The sequence below is a fragment of the Brachycentrus maculatus genome, unplaced genomic scaffold (genome assembly GCF_059751285.1).
Source record: "Brachycentrus maculatus isolate JH-2025_06_01 unplaced genomic scaffold, ASM5975128v1 h1tg000589l, whole genome shotgun sequence".
Classification (NCBI taxonomy): Eukaryota; Metazoa; Arthropoda; class Insecta; order Trichoptera; family Brachycentridae; genus Brachycentrus; species Brachycentrus maculatus.
The window spans coordinates 1,182,587-1,205,906 of record NW_028281329.1 but is presented as its reverse complement, the minus strand read 5'-3'; the positions used below and the strand labels follow the sequence as shown (position 1 = coordinate 1,205,906).

The window sequence follows — 23,320 nt, the reverse complement described above, 5'->3', positions numbered from 1 at the left end:
ATGTTTTTCTCGGCCTTCCTCTGCTCCTTTTTGCAATTTCATTCGCTTCATTTTTTTACCGTTCTTTCCTCACTCATTCGTTCTACATGTCCAAACCATCTCAACACACCCTTCTTAATTTTATCGATAATGCTTTTATCTCAGCTTTGCATTCCTTCCTTATTTCACTATTCGAACATCTATCATACATCGTTTTGTCGCACATTCTTCTGAGAGATCGCATTTCGACTGCATTCAGTCTACTTTCATCCTTCTTTTGCCAACTCCATGTTTCACTTCCATACATTACATACATTCCATATTTAAGGAATTTAATTCGTAATATTGCTAGAAGAGTAGAAGATTTAATTTGTTTAAAAAATATTTCATGCACGATGAGGATTGAAACTCGTACTAAGGTTTTTAAACACACGCTAGGCGAACGAGGAAAAACACACATGCGTTTTAAGCGGTCATTATAATCAACTATTTTTTACACCGCTAATTCTCATTCCCTGCAATTGGCAATCATATTTCTAAAAGAATATCTCGCGGAGCTTCTTTTTATATATGCTCATTCTGCAGGTAAAATAGAGACAAAGGGATTGTCGATGACAAATATAAAACAATTTTTTAATTCGGTTTGCAATACACGGGAATAGAAACGTAAAAAAATCTCGTGTCTAAGTGTCTTAAAATAATTTAGCACATCTAAGGGGCTTTTCCAATAAGAATTTTAATTAACCTGCATGTTGGGTACGGCCCTGTTCGTGAAGGAAATATATTTGTGTCAGTGAATTAATTCTTGTTTGCGAAGCTTACGTCTTGATGCCAATATCATCTCACTTCAGTTGTAGTTCAGATCAGCTCCAGGATACATACCCAACCCGACTTAATTGAAGCTTGTTGATTTAATTTGTATAAATCAACAAGCAAATAGTGAGTTATAATGGTTAAATATGTATTTTTTATGTGTTCAAGAGACTATCCATATAACGACAAAGTTGAGTGCTCTCAAAAGCTTTTTATTTGAATAAAAATAATAGATTACATAAGGCAAAAGGTCAAACATCAAAAAAATGAATACAACACGTGAAAAAATTTATGTAGTCATACCTGGAATTCAACTATGAAGGATATCAAACATCAAAATTAACAGTTATCTGTCACAAAAGACGACAAAATCAATTCTTCTTCTTCTTATTATTATTATAGGCCTTGCGGCCTGTTTTTCAGAGTGATTAGCCTCCTGCGACATAGATTCCCAGCTATCGGCCCATTTCTTTGGTGGTCTGCCCGGGAGTCGTCTATTATGGAGTTGGCCGTACAGTGCGATGTGGGGGAGTCTGGATGGTTCCATTCTCCTCACATGCGCATACCATTGTCTCCTTTGTTAGCTTCCCCACCTAACGACATCTTCGATCTCGCATATTTCCCTGATCCTGGCGTTTCTGATTCTATCTCGAAGACTCTTGCCTGTTATATTCGATTGTAAATATTAATAAAATAAACAAAGTGTTCGAATTTCCGAGTTTAAATTTTTAAAGTCCTTATTAATTTAATGCCTTATTCCATACGCTAGAAAAAAACTACTTGAAGCCTAGGGCCCCATTTCATTCGGAAAACCCAAATGCAAAAAAACATTAATATGCTCGTTAAATTCGTTATATTAGACCTGTTGTATCGATTATAATCTCACCAGTAAACTGATTAAGAAAGTCAATTTTAATTTGAAAACAATTGCTAAATTTAAATCTAAACACTGCTTTACTAATTCACTAAACACTAGTTTGAAAATCTCAAAAAATATTTATATACTTATTACTCCGAATATCAAAACGACAGTTAACTCAATAAAAACTATATTAAATTATAAATTACAAAGTAATTTCTATTTGGATAAAATATATTTCTCTATATTTTTTCCTTTAACACCTCTGTTAGGAGATTTTTTAAAAATATAATTAATAAACTAGATCAGAGATAGCGAACGAGGGACCCCCGTGAGAAATTATTTATCCCGCTTGAACTTTTATACATATATTTGATTGTTTTTATTTAAAGCTTTCATTTAATAAAAAGACGCCATCTTGGATAAATCGCACCTCGAAATCTACAAAAAATATCTGATAAATCTATCCCACGAAGCAAAAAGTTTAAAAAAAAAGAATGCCCGGCGTCAACTGTGCTTTTTTTTTCTTTATGCTGTCCCCGTGACAGCACTAACGTTTGGAAAATGAATCAAAACGTCTCACCGATTTCACAGATATAACACAAATAAAATAGTCTGTATGTATTATTGTTTTAACTACTCAACCTATGTGACCTGCGAAATGGATGTTTTTAAACAAACAAATTCGACCCACTTGCGAAAAAGGTTTGCAATCCCTGAACTAGATGCTGGACTACAGGTTACCTATAAAAATATACCATATTATTACATGATGTGTATGTTTAAATGTACCCTTATTTGCTGTCAATTTTTCAATTAGAAAAGTTATTTGTAATAGTCTAAATAACTTTAAAATAATCACATATTGGCAACATTTATCTACTCAAGTTCACTCTGGTTTAAAGGGTTAACGTATCAATCTTATTGCAGCACTGCGACTGCAGTATTAATCAACCGAAATCAGTCAGCGACGAGACTCGTGATCACAACGAAGTGTCAATCGATTGGACCTCTAAGTATTGATCACGATGGACGCCCATGCCGACGACATTAACTTAGACATTCCAGAGAGCGTAAGTACCTCACTTATATATATATATATATATTTATATATATATATATATATATATATATATATATATATATATATATATATATATATATATATATATATATATATATATATATATATATATATATATATATATATATATATATATATATATATATATATATATATATATATATATATATATATTTGTATATATATATATATATATATATATATATTTGTATATATATATATATATATATATATATATATATATATATATATATATATATATATATATATATATATATATATGTATTTATAAATATATATTTCTCGAAAGACATCTAGAAGTCGAAAAAAATCATGGATGCTAGAGAAAGATAACATGATTTGAAGGCATAACCTAGGTGACGTTGATAGAAGGACCTACAATCCTAGGTACTGACCCTAAAGGCGTAAGTTGGGATGAAGCAAGGAAGAAGATAACGGTATTTTGCCGTATCATAATTTTATACTAATATGTTTCTGTTTTTATGAAGATGCTCAATGTTGTATTAATTCTCGAGTTATGTTTATAATTCACACATTTCGCTCACTCCTTTCAAGAACGTCATAAATAAAAATTCGTCAATTTTCAGTTATGCATGTTTTCGGAATGCCCAGAAAATGTACCATATACCAGCAAAAGAGGCATATTTTCAACTGATATTTACCCGCTACAGGGCAGAAAATGTTGTTTTTGCTTTTTGAAGAAAAAATATTGTTTAATATTTTTTTTTAATATACTAAATATTTTTCAAATGGAAATAAAACCTTCAGGTTTTACCTAAAAACATCTGTTGTACAGTAAAAAGTTCAATAAGTGTCTTGATATTTATTTTTAATACAATGTGGAGCATTTTTAAACTTAAAAATCCTTCTCCTGAAAAATCTAGTTTTTTGATTTATGACGTTCTTGAAAGGGGTGAGCGATTTGTTGATGGTTATAACTTTTACTGGCAGTAATGTATTATACCATATATCGTAGTCGTACAGGAGAAAGTGACCAACTACCAAAACGTAAAATGTTCAGGAGGGCCATTTAAGTCACTTTTGCTTGGCAAGAAAATAAACATCAATGCAGTTAGTTATTTTTAACAAGTCAATATATTATACTTCTAAGTTTAAAATCCTTTGGGATTTTTTCAAGGCAATATTAAGCTAGTAAGATATCAAATAGTCAATGATCACGTTTTTGTAAAACAATGCACTTGGTCACTTTCTCCTGTATGACTACGATATTTTTATTTAAATAAAAATTTCAGTCTGTACCACAAAAGAGTGTCGACTCAACTTCAAACGGTTTACCGCCAAAACTTGAAGTGAAAACCGACATCACATATGGTATAGATGACGTTCCCCCATGGTACCTGTGCATTTTCATGGCTTTGCAGGTAAGCAAGAAAGTCTATTTTCGCATAGAGACCGATTTACGAGTATGATGTAAATTTAACCTTGCAAAGGTCGTTAAAACGTGTGTCGGGTTGAGGTCCCGTGGTTAGTGTCGCGGACTCAGAAGTCAGAGTTTCTCGGTTGGAAGCCACTCTACCACAATTTGATACCTATTTCTAATAATGAGCCGCTTAGGCTCGCAGAAATAGTATGAAATTGAAATTTTTTGTATGTAATAAAAACACAAATATTTCTCTTTTTTTATTTTAAATTTATAAAACAAATTTCAGATGAATCAGTTCATAATATTACATCGTAAAAATCGTAGGTATCAAGAAAAAGATGCATGAACTTTTTTTTTGGTTTGAATGCAATTTAATATCCGTCACATACGAGTTCAATTATAATTTATAAGCTTAAATTTTACTATTTATTTCTAATACACCAAAAAATATATAATAAGGTTCTTATCTTACAATATTTTGTTCGAGGTCGTATGACATCACACAATAATTATCAATAAATTATTTTTTCAGTGGGAATACAAATAGAAAAATGCAAAGTTTGTAGTTCCACGGAAAAACATCGTAAACGCCAATTATCAAAATACTTAAAATATACGCATGATCAGGGGGGAAAAGGTGAAAATGAATATATATTTATAACGCTCTAAAAACCGATCTTGACCTAATTGGTGTTTACGATATTATCTCAAGAAAGGGTCATTATCAGTACTTTTTTATTCGTTTTATTATTTACATAAACTCATAAAAATACACTAGTTATAAAGTAGGATTCACCACTTTGAGGTAAAATAAAGCAAGCTAAGGGCTACAAATATAAACTAGATTAACACTATCGTTATCATTCATCGTTCACTTTGTGTAATACCACTTAAAATTTTATGTGGTATTACACAAAGTGAACGATGAATGATAAGGAGAGTTATATATTACAATACCACAAAGTTAACAGTGCTTTTAATTTACAAAATTTAAACTAGATTTTCATTTTTTCTCAGCATTATTTAACTATGATCGGAGCAATAGTGGCCATCCCGTTTATACTCTGTCCAGCACTTTGTATGGAAGAAAGTGATCCAGCAAGAGGACAGATAATAGCCACGATGATCTTTGTCACAGGTAAATATAAGACACTTTCAGTAATTCAAGGTTCAAAATATCCCCAAAAAAACAATATATTTCTGGCAAAAGAGAAAGATTACGAAGAACACATTCGTGCAGGGAGCGTTGTTTTCGATTGATTTACAACAAGACTCGGCACCATCCTATAAACCCGTAAAACCCAACGTTTTAAACATTAGAAAGTTCTTAGTTTCATTTCTTCACAGCAATGGCCACCTTGTTTCGTGAGTTTAAAACCCGATGGACTCTTCTATATGGTCTATTAAGGTGTATATTCCTATGGCCAAAGTATCGACCAAAAATGAACGACGAGAATGGGACAACATACCATCACACCATATTCGTGTTGCGTGTGAAGCCATCTTGGACAGACTCGATGATTAAGGTGGCTACTTCGAACAATATATTTATTTTTACAATGTTTTATTTGTTTAGTGCCATTGTGATCGTAAACTACATACTTAAACGCAATGTAATTAGCGCAACATTTCAGGTTCCAGTCCACAATTGATAGATTGTTATCAAAAATGTAAAAGAACATTGATAACAATCTATCACATAATTCAAATCAATCATCTTGATAACAAATCCCTCGAGGTAGTATCTGTACATACTCTAAATATTCACATTGCAATATAATGACACCTCTATAATTCGTACTCGTTTAATTAATATAATGATTATATGATAAATGCCAAATGACACAAGTTCTGACAAATATGAAAACATGTTGCATGCTGAGTAATCATCTGTATCCATTATAACCCCGTTTTTACACTAGCTTCAAATCATCTAACATATTGTTGTTGGGCGTTTTTTTCATCAACCCCGAACCTAATCAGTATACTAATTAAGGTCGTATACTAATCACAAGTAACCACAAACCGTATTCCGATTTGTACAACGTTTTTTTTGCATCTAACGCTTATAAGCGTCTCCCGCTTTAAATCGGTTCCTAGCTAATCCATGTTATATATTTATTTATTTAAACTTCATATACAGAAAAGAAATAAGTATATAAGTTACAGCTGAAAAGCAATATCTTCCAACCAACCAAAAACAGGCTTGTGATATTGATCAAAACGTTTGATACCATATATAGCTGTTCGCAATCAGAGGTAGTAGGTACTTGAACATAAAAAAAAACATTAATTACAAATTGATATTTAAAAAAACATACATTTCAAAATATGATAATAAGGAAGGCAAAGGAAAGGGGGAGTTTAGGGAACGAGATAGAGGAAAAAACTAAGGGAGGAGGTTTGATGGACAGTTAGGATTCTAATGAAAGATAGTAATGTCTAAGACGTTTCCTAAAAGTTATTAGAGAACGTGCATTTTTAACAAGGAGATGTAATTCATTCCATAGTCGGCCGCTTGTACAGAGAAGGAATTAGAGAAGGAAAGGGAGGAGGTATGATAGGCAGTTGGGATTCTAATGATAAATAGTATAATGATGTTATCGTCATACTCTTCCCCTTTGACCAGGGCTGGTGACCCTGCTGCAGACCTCGCTGGGCTGCCGGCTGCCCATCGTGCAAGGCGGCACCATCTCCTTCCTGGTGCCCACCCTGGCCATCCTGAACCTGCCGCAGTGGCAGTGCCCGCCCCCCGAGGTCCTAGAGGCCATGAGTGCCGCGGAGAAGGAACACGTCTGGAAGGAGAGGATGTGCGAGCTCTCCGGCGCCATCGCAGTATCCGCCATGTTCCAAGTCTTTATAGGTAGCTATTTCCCATATTTCAACGTTAAAAAATGATAATTTTCACTCCTTTCAAGAACGTCATAAATCAAAAATCGTCAATTTTCAGTTGTGCGTGTTTTCGGAATGCCCAGAAATGTACTATATCCCAGCAAAAGTGGCATATTTTTAACTTAATATTTACCCGCTACAGGGCAGAAAGTGTTGTTTTTGTATTTTGAAGAAAAGGTATTGTTCAATTATTTTTTTAATATACTTAATATTTTTTAACTCAAGTAAAAAACATTCCGGTTATACCTAAAAACATCTGTTGCACAGTAAAAAGTTCAATTAGTGGCTTGATATTTATTTTTAATACATTGTATTAAATTTTTAAACTTAAAAACGTTCTCCTGAAAAATCAAGTTTTTTTTTATTTATGACGTTCTTGAAAGGAGTGAGCGATATTTGTTTCTAGTTTTTTTTAAAGATCACCTCTCTCACTGTATTTCTATCTACTGATGGAAAAGCATTCCACGCCATCGTCCCTCAAACGCTAAAATAATGCACGTACTACGCATAGTACATTTTTTTACTGGGATGGGACTTCAAATAAGTTATAACAAATATACCTATTAGATCTATTGTCATAACGTGTCATGATTTACGAAATCGGAGAATATCATATAAGCCCAATAGTCGAATTGTAACTGTAGAAATATTAATATTAGAAATAACTGTGATTGTACGTTGTGCGATACCTTTTTTAATATGTTAATCCCTTCATACTATGTCGAGCAAAAAAAGAATAAATTTTCCAATTAAGGGTTCGGTGAACGTGCATATAAAACTGATTACGGTTCCTCCAACACAGTTAAGAACCACTGAATTCAATGCTAACTAAGATAGCATGTTTGTTTTCAAATTAAAAATAAGAATGGATCAAAATAATAAAAATTGCTGAAACCATATTGTAGTATTGGTGTATCCATTTTTATACGTCAGGTTGTACGGGGTTGGTTGGTCAGTTTCTGCGTTTCGTGACGCCTCTCACCATTGCACCAACTGTGGCTCTTGTCGGACTAACCCTCTTCCAAAACGCTGGTGATGCGGCCTCCAAACACTGGGGTATAGCTGCAGGGTGAGTACTCTTTTCACATTTTTTGACATCTCAACACAGATGAAGAAGAATATAAGAAGTCTGGGTATTTACAGGGCTTGTGACCTATCTTAGACTGATTGAACGATCACTTAACACATGTGCAACATTCACCATTCTACCATGTTTGACAACCACTCTACTCAAATTTTTGGAACTCCTAAATTCATTTTTTAAAATAGGTTTCAAATTGTGATAGTGTGGGGTCGAACCGAGAAACTCTGACTCAAGAGTTCACGACACTAACCACGGGACCACGATCCGGAATATACAATATATTGAAAAAGTATTTTTATAACTCCTTACCTTTAAATAACTCTTTTCTTTTCAAAACCATATAATTATTTCGAAGAAAAACTTACTTTTCCGATACAAAAACGTTATTTTAAGCAAAAAAAATAATTACTTCAAATGTTACCCGGGTTCAAAGAATTTATTGTATGTTGGGCCATAAATAAAAGGATGTTTCAATATTTCTTCGGGTAAATTTATTGCAATTGGATTTTTTGTAATTATCGCATGTTGCGTAAAAGCGGGAAGCTGCATCAAACTAGATAAAATGCTGATTGACTATTCAATCAGTTTGCAGGTGATCGTCCCATTTCATCAATGTGGCATTATGCATGCGGTGTACCAAGCACTACTCCGTCTATCTGTAGCGCTCCGCATTCCCCCGACTCTGCCACAGATACAATACAACTTGCAAAGTTAGCTAACTGATCCTAATATCGTACTCGCCTTAAAAAAACTTACATTACTTAATTGTTTTTCGCAGATACTTTGTGGCACATTTTATAAACTTTATAAAATAAAACTACTTTTTTTTTCTCACCACTTTTTATTTATACTTTTCTCCAACCGGTTTCAACTAGAACCTTGTCATCATCAGGGTTAAATATCTACTTGTTTGACATCTCAACATAGAGTTCTATGTTGAGTGTCAAAAAATAATATGACAAATAACTCTTATAATTGAAGAAAATCCAGATTTGTGAACAAGTACACACACAAAATGTCGTAAATAAATTAAGTGGTCAAATTATGAGCCAAAATAATAAAAATGGAAAGTTTATTTTCTGGCGTTTCTCGTGTACCTACAAGAAACAATAATATAATCCTGTATAATACATGAGAAACTTGCTCATGTATTATACAGGATTCAGACCTTACATACAAATTAAAGAGTATCTGCTGAATAAAAAGTTTCTTTCAGCTCACCAATACATGTTTCTAATGTAATTCTAGTGATTCAAGCACTATGTTTCGAAATTAAACCATATAAATAGAAGTTCCAAGAATTTGAGTAGTGTAGTTGTCAATCATGGGTAAAATTGGTGAATGTTACGCGTGTGTAAAGTGATAACTTAACTAAGCCTATGACGGTCGTAAACCCTGTAAATCCCCAGACTTCCAAATTCTTCTTCATCTATGTTGAGTTGTCAAAAAATGTAGAATAATATTCTGACGTTTGCGAGTAATATGAACTTACATTCTCCGAAAGATATCTTTAACGCGAACTATCTGTACATGGGTCGATAATAGGTGCCTCATGCACTCAGGATAATGACGTGCGTTATTCGTTCCCACTGCAAAGTACCAACATAACTATCTACATATTGTTTTATGAACACAGGTAATACCTTTCTAATAAATGAAACCAATTTTCTTTATTATTTTTCCATTTCTTGTGAATAAACTTCTTAGCTTGTTGGGCGAGGTTTATCAATAAGAGAAGTAGAAAAACACTAGTCGAAGAATTATTTAAGACCTTGTGGCAACATCAAGAAAATGCTTTTCCCAATGGTATTAATTTTAAGAAGAAGAAAATGTAAAAAATATTAAATCGATGAGCTTTTCATATTTATGGACTTGAAGAACTTCATGCTCATGATATTTATGATTTTGGTGTTGTTTCGATATTTCTACATATCGCTCACTCCTTTCAGCAACGTCATATATAAAAATCGTCAATTTTCAGTTGTGCATATTTTCGGAACGCCCACAAAATGTACCATATTCCAGCAAAAGCGACATATTTTAAACTTAATATTTACCCGCTACAGACCAAAAAGTGTTTTTGCATTTTAAAGAAAAGTTTTGTTCAATTATTTTTTTAAATACACTAAATATTTTTCAAATGGAGAAAAAACCTTCAGATTTTACCTAAAAAGATCTGTTGCACAGTAAAAAGTTCAATAAGTGGCTTGATATTAATTTTTAATGCATTTTATTATATTTTTAAACTTAAAAAAAGATCTCCGGAAAACAAGTTTTTTTTTATATATACATAACGTTATAATAATTAAAGAAAACACTTTGTTTTTTACCACTTGAGTTTTTATTAAAGACTACATGTTTCAGAAGTTAAACTTCCATCATTCAGGTCTGTATAATAACTTATAATGAATATGTATAATGTCTGTTATTGTCTGTATAATGTCTTACCACAAAGTTAATGCCGAAACAATAAATAAAATATACATAACGTTGTTGAAAGGAGTGAGCGATATATTATACATAAACAGATTTCATGACTTTCGATTGATATTATAATATTTTAAATACTAGAAGTGGTATTGAGGGTAAATAGTGTATTTACGAACTATAGACAGTTGATGAAAAGTTTAGTTGAGTTAGCGTAGTGTAATCAATATTATGCTTCTGTCGTTGATACAAATACTGAAATGCATTTTTTCCCATAGATTAATAGTTTCTTATTTTGAAATCTCAACATATGTGAAGAAGAATATGGAAGTCTGGGAATTTCCAGGGCGTACGACCGTCATATACTTGGTTAAGTGATCACTTTACACACGCGTAACATTCACCAATTCTACCCATGATTGACAACCCCAGCCCTCATTTTTCGTAACTTCTGTATATATTGATAAAACTCCCGTACATTAAACTTGCGAGTTCACAACAGTCGATAATTTTTCCGATAACTTATTAATTTTTTTTTATAAAACTAAAACTTGAATTGGAAAACAATAGCATATAAAACAGTAGGTAATATTAATAAAACACTGTTACAGCCTCCAATATATCACATGTTTTTTTTCTAAAGTAATAATTAAAGAAGATACATTTTAATTATCTTTTTAATAAAACGAAACAAAAAACACTGAAATTATTTACAAGTGATAAAAAAATTCCATCAAAATAAACCCTAAATGTAAATTTTAGAACACGTCATTAAAAAAAATAATTTAAATATATATATATATATATATATATATATATATATATATATATATATATATATATATATATATATATATATATATATATATATATATATATATATATTTATATTTATATAAATATATTTATATATATATATATATATATACATATATATATATATATATATATATATATATATATATATATATATATATATATATATATATATATATATATATATAAAAATATAAATATTATTTTAGTGCTAGAAAAACTGTACATTTTTTTTTCAATTTAAGTAAGATGGATAACAAGTTTTTAGATTGAAATGGTTCGTCCAGAATACAGAATCCATAATATTGCCTGAAAGTATTCAATAACTGTCTAGTTACTGTACCTATCTAAACATTCTTCCTTCTATATAGCACAAATAAACCTAATTAATTAATTACGTAGTTTTGTATATAGATATTTCTTTGTAATCTCCCCTCCCTTGTCAGGGTCCTCGTTAAGGCATTTTTCTTGTCAGGAACCCTAATTGGTTGATGTAGAGAACTTTTGTCGTACTTTTGATTATATTGTATGAATGAGTTCAGCCATATCCACCTCATTTTGCTCATTAGTGTTGTGCCCTCTCGTCAATAATACACCAACTCGACTAATACATTTCATTCATTTTATACATTTACGAATTGTGAAAAGAGTCATCAACTGTCTTAAAACACGTATCTCTTCTAAAACCTTCAAAGGTAATTAAGATTCGCATTGTTTTTACATCTCAATATAGACGAAGAAGAATATTTTCCATTCCTTTCAATTTCACAAGAAAGAACACTTTCCGTTCCTCGCCATAACACATCATTCTTCAGTAATTCCTTATCTGTACAAGCGGCCAGACTATGGAATGAATTACCTCTCCTTGTTAAAAATGCACCTTCTCTAATAAGTTTTAAGAAAGGTCTGAGACATTACTATCTATCATTAGAATCCTAACTGTCCATCAAACTTCCTCCCTTAGTTTTTCCCTCTACCTCCTTCCCTAAACTCCCTTTTTCCTTTGCCTTCCTTTTTATCATCAATTTGTAATTTATGTTTGTTTTTAGTTTTTTTTTGTTAAGTACTTTCTACCCTCTGATTACAAACAGCTATGTATGGTATCAAACGTTTTGACCAATATTACTTGTCTGTTTTTGGTTGGTTGGAAGATATTGCTTTTTAGCAATAAGCCCGCCAATATATTTTCTGTACATGAAGTTTAAATAAATAAATAAAATATGGTTCTCTGAGTATTAATAGAGCTTACGACCGCCATAGGGTTGGTTAAGTGATCACTTTACACACGTGTGACATATACCAAATTCTACCCATTATTGACAACCATAATACTCAATTTTCGGAACTCCTATATTTATTGATCAAACTCATGACACAGTATATGTGAGTTTACTACCAGTATCTTTGTTGGAATAGAAATAGCTTTTACTAACCAAAAACTTTTTATTTGTATGTAAGGTCCGAATCTTGGATTAAATTCACATATTATACTAGAGATAATCTGCATTTGTGAACAAGTATTGACACACTCAAAATGTCGTAAAGATGCGCATAACTGACATTTCTATACAAATGGCCAACGACACTCTACGATTATAATCATTGACGCATCAATTACCCCTTGAAATAATATTTAATAATACTTCCCGCCCTATATTGGGCGTGAAAAAAAATCACATACGAACTAAAAATATTATATTTATTTTTCCAGAACTTTTAGTCTGCTAACAATTTTCTCTCAATGTATGGGAGAAGTGAACTTTCCTATCGTCGCATACAGAAAATCAGTCGGACTTCAAATAAAATGGTTCCCGCTGTTCAAACTGTTTCCGGTAAGTTTACTTATTCTTATTATATCGGGTTATAAGTTACAATATGATGGACGTAATATAAAATTAAAACTTTATTTTTGACACAAAAAAGTAACTCTGAACACTTTTTATGATGCCGGTCACATGGATTAAACTACCCGAGAGATGGAAGTTCATAATTTTACCGTATTCTCATTATTTTTATGGCATTTACTCCTCAATTTACTACCCAATGTCTTCAATTATTAATGCCTTTTTAATAATATTATACTAAATTTAAACACGTAAAGTTTTTTTTTAATTTACGATAATTTATTTTTGATATACCATGAAATCTTGACAATTATAATTTTATATTTGTATTATTGCGTCAGGATAAAGTACTACTTAAAATTACAATTTTGGTTATTATTATTATTGAGCGGAAACAGTTAATTTTATTTTGGAAATGAATTGTTTATTTAAATTCCAAAATTACTGTCACCTTGCGTACTAGAGAAGTATCTTTTTATTCTAAATGCGCATCACGTCGTCCTTTAAGTGATATTCTTTAATAAGAAGTAATTATTTCTTGCTGGTTTGCATAACGTGCCAATTTGATTAAATTTCCTTTGACTTGTATTCCTACAAATTAAACTTTGAATGTTACCATCTTGTTCATATTTAATTTAGTGAACTTTTTCAAATTTAACAACGTCTTCAATCTTCAATGTCTTTGTTTTAGCACCGAAAAATCCCCATTAATTTCAATAGATATACAATTTCATGATACAATAATTTATTTTTAATTTATGTTTTACGTGGTAAATACCACTATTTCTGTAGTGTTTTGGTCTGTCTGTAAATAGTGGTATTTATCAAGAAAAACTTTGATTAAAATGTATAGGTATATTACCATAAAGTGATTGCCACATCAATTTATGAAAGGCGATAATTTGTAAGAGGAGAGTAAATAATATTCTTTTTAAAGCAATATATGTAAATTTTAATGTTTAGCTGGAATATATATATATATATATATATATATATATATATATATATATATATATATATATATATATATATATATATATATATATATATATATATATATATATATATATATATATATATATTTATGTACATATTTTTTTATTTGTTTGGGAATCGCACAGAATTGTACATTTAAGAAAGTATATAAAAAAAAGTTACATAAATAAATAATATAAAAATAAAGTCAATTAAACGATTCCACATTTATGTTATAAATCATAAAACATTAAGAGATAAAAAATAAAATGAAAAAAGAGTAGGAATGTGTGTGTGTGAGGAAGGGAGTAAAAGGTAAGGGTATGGTATAAAAAATAGATTTTGCAGGAAGGAGAAGGAAAAGAGAGGAATTAATGAGAGTGGTCAAAGGGTTTTTTTCTACGTAAGGAGATTATAAATAGGAATATATTTATAAATATACACACATACACTTTCATATTCACTGCTAAACTTTTTTTTTAATCTTTGATCTATTCTTTTCCTTTGACTATTCCAGTTGATAGGGAGTCCTTGTTGCTTTATTGTCTCGTTTGGTTATTATAAAATTAAGCTTGCATTTTATTGATTATTCAGGTTCTTTTGACGATCGTTCTGATGTGGTCTTTGTGTGGTATTCTGACTTTCACCGATGTCTTCCCAGCAGGTCACCCCGCTCGCACTGATCTAAAGCTTTCCATCATCACCGACGCACCGTGGTTCAGGTTTCCATACCCAGGTTAGCATTTTTTATAGGTTTGAAATGTGTCTCAACATGATATGAAACATGTACCATTCTTCCCTTTTTATGAAAGAAGATGGAAGTCTGAGTATCCCAGGGCTTACGACCTGGCATTTGGCTAGCTAAAGCGATCACTGTTTACACTTGTGTAAAGTTTACCATTCTGCCCATTGTTAAATATCCATATTGCTTTAATTCTTGAAACCTGTATTTATACAATGGTCTTTCGCACACCGTTAAGGTTTTCTATACATTCAGAAAGTAGCCTGATTATTACGACATTAGTTGAGAGATGTGTGAAGATTTTATTAAGCCTATTTTTTTTTAATATAGGCGAGTTTCATTTCGGATTAGTTCACATATATTTTTTAGGAATCAGAGTCTGAAATAACATTTCAAAAAATATTTACTTCTTTTTTGACCAGTTGATTATTGACAGTATTAATATTCTTTCATAAAAAGGGAAGTTGTTTCTTATCGAGTTGAGACTCATTTAAAATTGACATCACATTCGTAAAGTATCCAGAGTCCGATATAATAAATCGTGAGTGTAATCGTAATCGTAACTAGCAAAAAACGTTAACTCTAAAATCACTGTTATTTAAAACTTTTAGCCTGAATACCCGCTATTAAACTTAAAGTTGAATTCACTTATAAAACCACATAAATATGACATTTCAAACTAATTAGTGTATTTAGCCAGTTTATGCAGCATCAAGCCAAAATTGCATATTTTCAAGTTATCGTTTTTGCCAGTACACCCACGAAATGATATTATTTTTTATAGATTATAATTTATTTGTTTTCTTCACTCTTCCGATGGTTGGTTTGTGTCAATTAGGTCAATGGGGTTGGCCGACTGTGACATTGCCCGGAGTGCTTGGCATGTTGGCCGGGGTTCTCGCCTGCACTGTGGAGTCCATCAGCTATTACCCTACAACTGCCAGAATGTGCGGTAAGCAAACATGAGTTTTTTTTCATTTTTTCTCAAAATGGAAGATAGAATACTTACATCTGTAGAACTTAGATTGTGCTGTCGTCTTGGTAGAGTGATCACATCATACGCTGATTTACTTTATTTACACATTTATTTGACAAGAGGCCTGACTTATATTTCTTGAAATATATTATTTGTAATATTTTGAGTGTGTCTAAACATTTCTTCACAAATCTGGATTTTCTCAACAAAGGAATTATTTTTACAATTTTTTGACATCCTTACATAGATGAAAAAAAAGTGAAAGTCTGGGTATTTACAGGGCTTATGACCTGTGAATACCATATCATAGCCTGGTTAAATAATCAAAATATATTGAGATGTCAAAAAAAATATTAATCACCGTTGAGATAACTTTATCTTAATATTTGGACATATCCCAAATATGATTGATGAGTTTCTTTATAATTTTTTAACGTTGAATTAATTTATTTATGAACTGTTGATTTCATAATAGCTGCCCCGCCTCCCCCTTTACACGCCATCAACAGAGGTATAGCTGTTGAAGGATTCGGTACCATGCTAGCGGGAATATGGGGATCTGGTAATGGAACCAACACTTTCGGGGAGAACGTTGGTGCTATTGGAGTCACTAAGGTTAGTGTTCATCACATTATTTTACATTAAATCTGCCTAGATTTAATATTTGTACCAAAGTCTATATGGTCTGTAGATTTATGTTTCAATGTTTATTATTAATTTCTATTTAATAACTCAACACTGACCAGAACACTCTAGAAGGGTGAAAAGCCACTAAAAAAATATGAAGAAGATAATTGTATATTTAGGTTTTTAATTGCATTCTAAAAAGCGTAATATGAATTATTTCTTTTTAGCGCAAGCTACTTAAACGATTCTAAAAAGCATAATGAACATAGAACCTCCGTAGAAGACAGGTTAATTAAATATTATTTTATAAATTACACGTACATTATAATCATAAATTTAGGGCGTATATATGTTGTAATGATGAATTATAACATACAAATGTCTTTAATTAATTATTAATATGTTCATCATCTTCTTCTTCTTTATAGGCCATGTCAGATCCCCTCGACGTCGACTTTCACTTGAGAATAAGAGTATTTGTCCCTGTCTTGGGCAGCTGTAAACAGCGCCTCTACTGTTTAATCCCCATCCAATCTCGTTTATTCTGGAGCCAGGAAATGTACCTTCTGCCCACTTTCTTTTTTGCCTTTCACGATTAGTTGCATTGTCCTACAACTTAAAATAAAATTGAACAATCTAACCTATCGCTTACCTTTTCAAATATTTTAGGTCGGCTCCCGTCGAGTCATCCAATGGGCTGCGATCCTGATGATTATTCAAGGATTAATCAGCAAATTCGGAGCCGTTTTCATAATCATCCCCGAACCTATAGTTGGTGGACTCTTCTGCGTCATGTTTGGGATGATTACCGCATTTGGTTAGTAAGAAGAAAAAAAGGCATCTTGATATAAAATAATATGACAGCAGTCAGAGAGAAAATATTGCGCCAAAAAAAGCTCCCAATTACAGATATTTATACTTAACAAACTCTACCCATTCAGACGTTGCTTTGGCTAAGTCTAGTTTAATAAAAAAGAAACAATAGATTTTCCAGATATGTCTATTTTCACAATGCTTGCGAATGGCATTGAAAATGCTAAGCAGCTATCAAAGAGCACGCTGTCTGCCTTGAGCAATGTTTAGTATTGCGTTCTACGGATGACGCTGCAATTGTGGTTTTAATTTTTTTTACCCTTTCAAGGGTAAAAACACCCATAACATCGATAATTTAAAAACATGCGGGTATTTGAATGCAACGTTGCATTCTGAATTTCGAAGCAATCGGTGTATTACTTTAGCAGAATTAAAGTGTTAAACTTTCATACAATTTAATTTTTATTTATAAAAATTGATATATTGCAATGTTTTATTGTGCGTTGTAGTATTGCTAAACATAGTATACGTCAGAACGAGTTTAAATGAAGCTCCAAGTGAAGTAAAACTTTAAAGGTGTTTTAACTTGACGTGAAACATGTATCGTTCTTCCCTTTTTTCCATGTTTCATATTAAGTTGAAACACCTTTAAATTGACATCTCATTTGTAGTGTGAATAATACAGTATCCGATTTAATAAATAATAATATTTAAATAAAACTTGTTTTTTTTTTAAAGAGAAATATTTGTGTTTTAATTATTTACACAAATATTTAAATTTCATACTATTTCTGTGAGCCTAAGCGGCTCATTATTAGAAATGGGTATCAAAGTGTGGTAGAATGGGTTCGAACCGAGAAACTCTGACTTAAGAGTCCGCGACACTAACCACGGAACCACAACCCGACACAATTATTATCACAATTATTATTACTGAATTTTTTTATAACATACCTATTGTACATTATTTTCTACCATTTCAGGTTTGTCTGCTTTGCAATTTGTGAACTTGAACAGCGCAAGGAACCTATACATTATCGGGTTTTCCATATTCTTCCCTCTCGTGATGAGCAAATGGATGGAAGCAAACCCTGGAGTCATTCACACAGGATCAGAGATATTGGACTCTGTGTTGAGTGTCCTACTGTCCACATCCATTCTGTTAGGAGGAATCACCGGATGCTTTCTAGACAATGTCATTCCGGGTAATTTGTTTTTTTTTTTTTTATCACGCTTTGAATTTCATGTACCTACTGTGCCTGTTTTCAGTCATGACTTTCACAATTTCATTGAACTGATTCTTACTGTTTTTGACATCTCACCAAAGATGAAGAAGAATATGAAAGTCTGGGCATTTACGGGGCTGACGACCGCCATAGGCTGATTTAAGTCATCACTTTACACACGTGTAACATTCACCAATTCTACCCATTATTGACAACCACACTACTCAAATTCTTGGAAGTTCTATATATATATATGAATGCCCAGACATCCATATTCTTCTTCATCTTTGATGAGATGTCAGAAATAATATGATTAATAACTCCTGTTATTGGAGATAATCCAGATTTGTGAACAAGTATTTGGACACACTGTAAATGTTGTGAACTGACTCTTGTTATAGACAGCTGCTCCACAGAGTACCATACAATTATTTGTGTTCTGAAACCATGAAATCCTTCGTCCTTTAATTAATTAATTTATTATATGTATTTCATCATATACATTATTCCAAATGAGAAAAAATTATAATAATGTGCCCTCACTGAGTTTTCCCGTGCCGATGACACATTATGTAAAATTAATTTATAAAATTATAATGTAAAAAAAATGTTTTATGCAATCAAATACGACATGACTGAATGATGCGATCTTTTTCAGATCTACCCACTTCCAGTATTCACTTATGAATAGCACTTTTATAATTAGTTTTCATTTTTAATGACTTTATATTTATATAATGGAGGCAGGTGTACAACTTTATTGCATAGTAATCAAAGTTCTTTTGATCAAAAAAGGTACCTACGTGTCAGGTTTTGTTAAGTGTGTTTTTGTGTTATATATCTTGTAGTTCTGTATACATGACTATAAAGTGTTTGGGGATGTGTGTGGGGACGCTGGACGATCACGTCGGGGTCACCACTTTGGGGCTGTGGTGAAGAGGAAGAAGACGGACGTATTGAATATGTATTTATTGGTCGAAAGAGGCTACATGAAGTGGTGCAGTGTAGCGGCGACGTAGTGTAACGTGACGGAGTCGAATCGATGTAGTTGTAGCGTTGTCGTAGATGGACTGTCGGGCTGACCGGAGTATCTTCGTGATGTTGACGAGGGTGCTGGACTGGAGATCGTAGCGAGGTCTTGATGCGGTGTTCTCGTGACGGCGTCGGTGTTACTTGGCGGGTTCCCGGCGGAGGAATGAGATGTGGATCTTCGTAGTCGCGTTCCCGGCGGAGGAATGAGATGGCGATCGTCGTAGCCGCGTTCCTGGCGGAGAAATGAGATGTCGTTCTTCGTAGTCACGCTCCCGGTGGAGGAATGAGATGTGGATCTTCGTAGTCGCGTTCCCGGCGGAGGAATGAGATGTCGATCGTAGTAGCTGCGTTCCTGGCGGAGGAATGAGATGTGGAGGCACGGGCTGTACCCCTTTTATATCGTTTGGGAACTCTTTGTTCCTTTGTCTCGGTTGAGGATCAAAGTCTGTTGACATGTTAGTCAAAACAAATCCAGGTTGCCTTTCACTAGACGTGTGCACTTCTTTTGTTCCCGGTCACTGCTTCCTTTGTTCTACATAGTTGCAGTTTTTGGATTCTGAGAATTTACTGTTGTTAGCCTTATCGACCGCTACAAGTGTGTTAAAAGCGCTTAGCTGTGCTGTGATCTTACTTATCGCTTTTCTTTACCATGAGTTATTGATTTGAATTTTTACATCTGAGGATGTTTTATACTAAATTTTTATCCTCAATAGTTACACGTCTAAACAATCACTACCATACCTATGGTAGTGACTTGTAGTATTGTTTGCATGCTGTAGTAGTGATTGTCCTGATGAAGAGACGGGTACGTCTCGAAACCGGTAGACAAAAACTCGGTAAGTGGTTATGTACTAATATTACTAACGTACATTTATTTTATTTAGGATCAGCAGAAGACCGTGGTCTTAAAGCATGGGGAAAGGAAATGGCGCTGAAGCCTCCAGAAGGACAAGATGAAAACTCTGTTCACATTCCAGACACGTATGACTTCCCGTTTGGAATGGAAACCCTGATCAGGTAGTCATTGAATATATTTTTTGGTGTTGGATACTTTTAAAACCACGTAAAACGCATACTCTTTGTCATCTTTCCGTAATATTCTTGCTCCGTGGAAACTCCGTTTAATAACAGCTGTCAGTAACTGTTCACCAGAATAAACCAATTGTAGTAATCCATTCTCTACAGTCAGTTATCATACAGTCAGGGGCATGCCTTCCGTATAGGCAGAAAAGTAGTACCTATCCTAACTTACCCGCGTGACATATAAAAACGCTACCAGCACCTACCCTACCTTACTAAGTAGTACCAGCTTTCTTTACAACCTACCTCTACTGTCCACTCAAGTATGGTAAGTTGTACCTAGCTAACCTTACTACCTATCTCTACTACCTACCCTAATAAATTCTCTGTGCACGCCACTGCATACAGTCCACTTCTGGAATCTCATCCAAAAGACCCTTAAACACGTTAAGGGTGTACTCTCAAATATTCAAAGTCAGTATTCGACCGGCTGAAATACACGTGTTATCCGCGCAATTTTTTTAGAGTATATATTGAAACCTTTCAATAACTCTTTTCTTTTCAAAACGATACATTTATTTCGAATAAAAACTTATTTTTTCATTACAAAAACAGTGTTTAAAGCAAAAAATCCAATTACGTTAATTTTGACCTGGGTTTAACTAAATTAAGTTGCGGGCTTTTGATTATCCGCCTTAATTCCGATATGTTTTCTATATGTAACCTGCGTCAAAATGTTTCTAAAATGTTGATTTTTGACATCTTTATCTAAAAAAAAATTACCACATTATATTTACTGATGGATATTTTATTTTTACAGAATGAAATGGACATCTTATATACCATTCCTCCCGACGTACAGACCAGGACAGTGGAAAAAAAATACTGGCCAAAAAAATAATTGACCGATAACTTTACACATAAAATTGTCATTGTCATAAACCCATTTATTACGAGCTATTAATCTTTGAATTGTTACGACTTTATTCAGATTGGGTTATTTATCGTTTTGTCCATTATCGGTTGTCGTTTTGACGCCTGAAAATGGTGAAACGTTTCAAATATTTATTAAAAAATAGCTTGAAAACGGAAAAAATAATAATTGTATAAAGTAATAATTAATAATACATTTATATATATATATATATATATATATATATATATATATATATATATATATATATATATATATATATATATATATATATATAAATAAATATTTATATATTTATATATTTGCATATTTATATATTTTAAGAAAAATCCTACTTATCAGGTTTGTATTGGCGTGTGACTTAAAAAATAATGGTGTTGTATGATACGTTTATTAAAATACCAAAATTAATTGATGATAAATATTGCTTAGATTTGTGTAACTATCTGGAATCGAATTGGCTGCGTTTTTAAATTACACCTTACCAAATTTTTATTCATTATTTCATTATTATTCAAACGCCAGCCTAACTGTTGACTTGTAAGTCATGGATAATTCTGAAAATTTGAAAATCTTTTTTTTTTATACATCGATATCAAAATGTCTAGATGAAGAAAATATGACATGTCTGTATTATAAGCAGTTGTTTCTAGGTATACTATTGGCCATACATGTTACATTTACAGTAACCAAAAATATAAGGGACTTCATTTGCATGATTTCACATAAAACAATCATGTATTTTATATTCCCGGTCAACGAAAATTCAAATATCCTCATTTTCTAAAGTCGAAATATAGAAAGTGAAAGAATCATTTTGTAAGTGAAGAAGTGACGCCGAACAATTCACTTATGTGTAACCACATCCTATTCTTCCTAAGAGACCCACTAATAGCCATGAACCATAATATGTTTCGCGAGATATTTCCTTTACAGAAAAAATACCCGTTTTCTGCTTAGCGTTGCATACCGATAATATTTTTAACTGTTTGTAAAAACATTAAGAATGATATTATTTTTCTTACAAAATGTACGTATGTAGATGTATCTTATATTAAGTTTATTCGTAATTCCGGAATATAAACGCATAAAAGCAAACCCGTCTATATCAATGATTGTAACTCAAGATGGCGTCTCCTGTACACGTTACAAATTGGTTTCTGTTAAACAACAATATCTCGGCAAAACAAACAAGGGATTGTAAAAATAGGACAGCTCTCCACCCATCACTAGGAACTAGCGATGCTTTACCCGCCCTCTCCAGAACTGAAAACGGATGCCATTTTCATAAAGGTTCGTTCACACGCCGCTTTATGACAACTGCGAAAAAAAGACGTTTATTTTGTAATTATAATACCCTTTACATTATTTTAAAGTTGAATTTTTATCTCTTATCGATCATGTACACCTGTATGTTTTATTTTTAGAAGTTTATAATTAATAAAAATATGTTTTTAAAGGGTTAGTTATTATACCAATCAATCCTCATTACTCACCACTCCAAACAAAATGAACAAATACTCGAGCTTTGTACAAAAGTGTATCTGTCTTGGAAGATAACACTAATACACGAAGTCTTAAATACTCCGTATATAAACACTGCGAGTTAGAATAAGAAACGCCAGGATTAGGGAAATATGCGAGATCGAAGATGTCGTTAGGTGGGGAAGGCAACGAAGGAGACAATGGGATGCGCATGTGAGGAGAATGGAACCATCCAGACTCCCTTACATCGCACTATACGGCCAACCCCATGGAAGTTGACTCCCGGG

General features: G+C 32.4%; 1 protein-coding gene across 1 annotated transcript; it reads left to right on the top strand.

Annotated features, from left to right (window-relative positions):
* The first annotated feature begins 846 nt into the window (after nt 1-846).
* Nucleotides 847-21,700, top strand: LOC148301250 (solute carrier family 23 member 2). The gene is made up of 14 exons (XM_088273576.1): nt 847-918; nt 2,582-2,724; nt 4,010-4,138; nt 5,158-5,278; nt 6,770-7,003; nt 7,966-8,101; nt 13,071-13,191; nt 14,773-14,914; nt 15,759-15,872; nt 16,372-16,511; nt 17,193-17,340; nt 18,320-18,541; nt 20,479-20,611; nt 21,435-21,700. The coding sequence occupies exons 2-14, from the start codon at nt 2,680-2,682 to the stop codon at nt 21,517-21,519; spliced, it is 1,770 nt and encodes a 589-aa protein (XP_088129702.1). The 5' UTR covers nt 847-918; nt 2,582-2,679; the 3' UTR covers nt 21,520-21,700.
* Nucleotides 21,701-23,320: the final 1,620 nt, after the last annotated feature.

Bases quoted from the DNA above. Each gene is read 5' to 3' on its own strand.
- LOC148301250 (XM_088273576.1), top strand. From the start codon at position 2,680: ATGGACGCCCATGCCGACGACATTAACTTAGACATTCCAGAGAGC. The intron at 7,004-7,965 runs GTAGCTATTTCC...TTTATACGTCAG, and splicing joins CATGTTCCAAGTCTTTATAG to GTTGTACGGGGTTGGTTGGT. The intron at 13,192-14,772 runs GTAAGTTTACTT...TTGATTATTCAG, and splicing joins CGCTGTTCAAACTGTTTCCG to GTTCTTTTGACGATCGTTCT.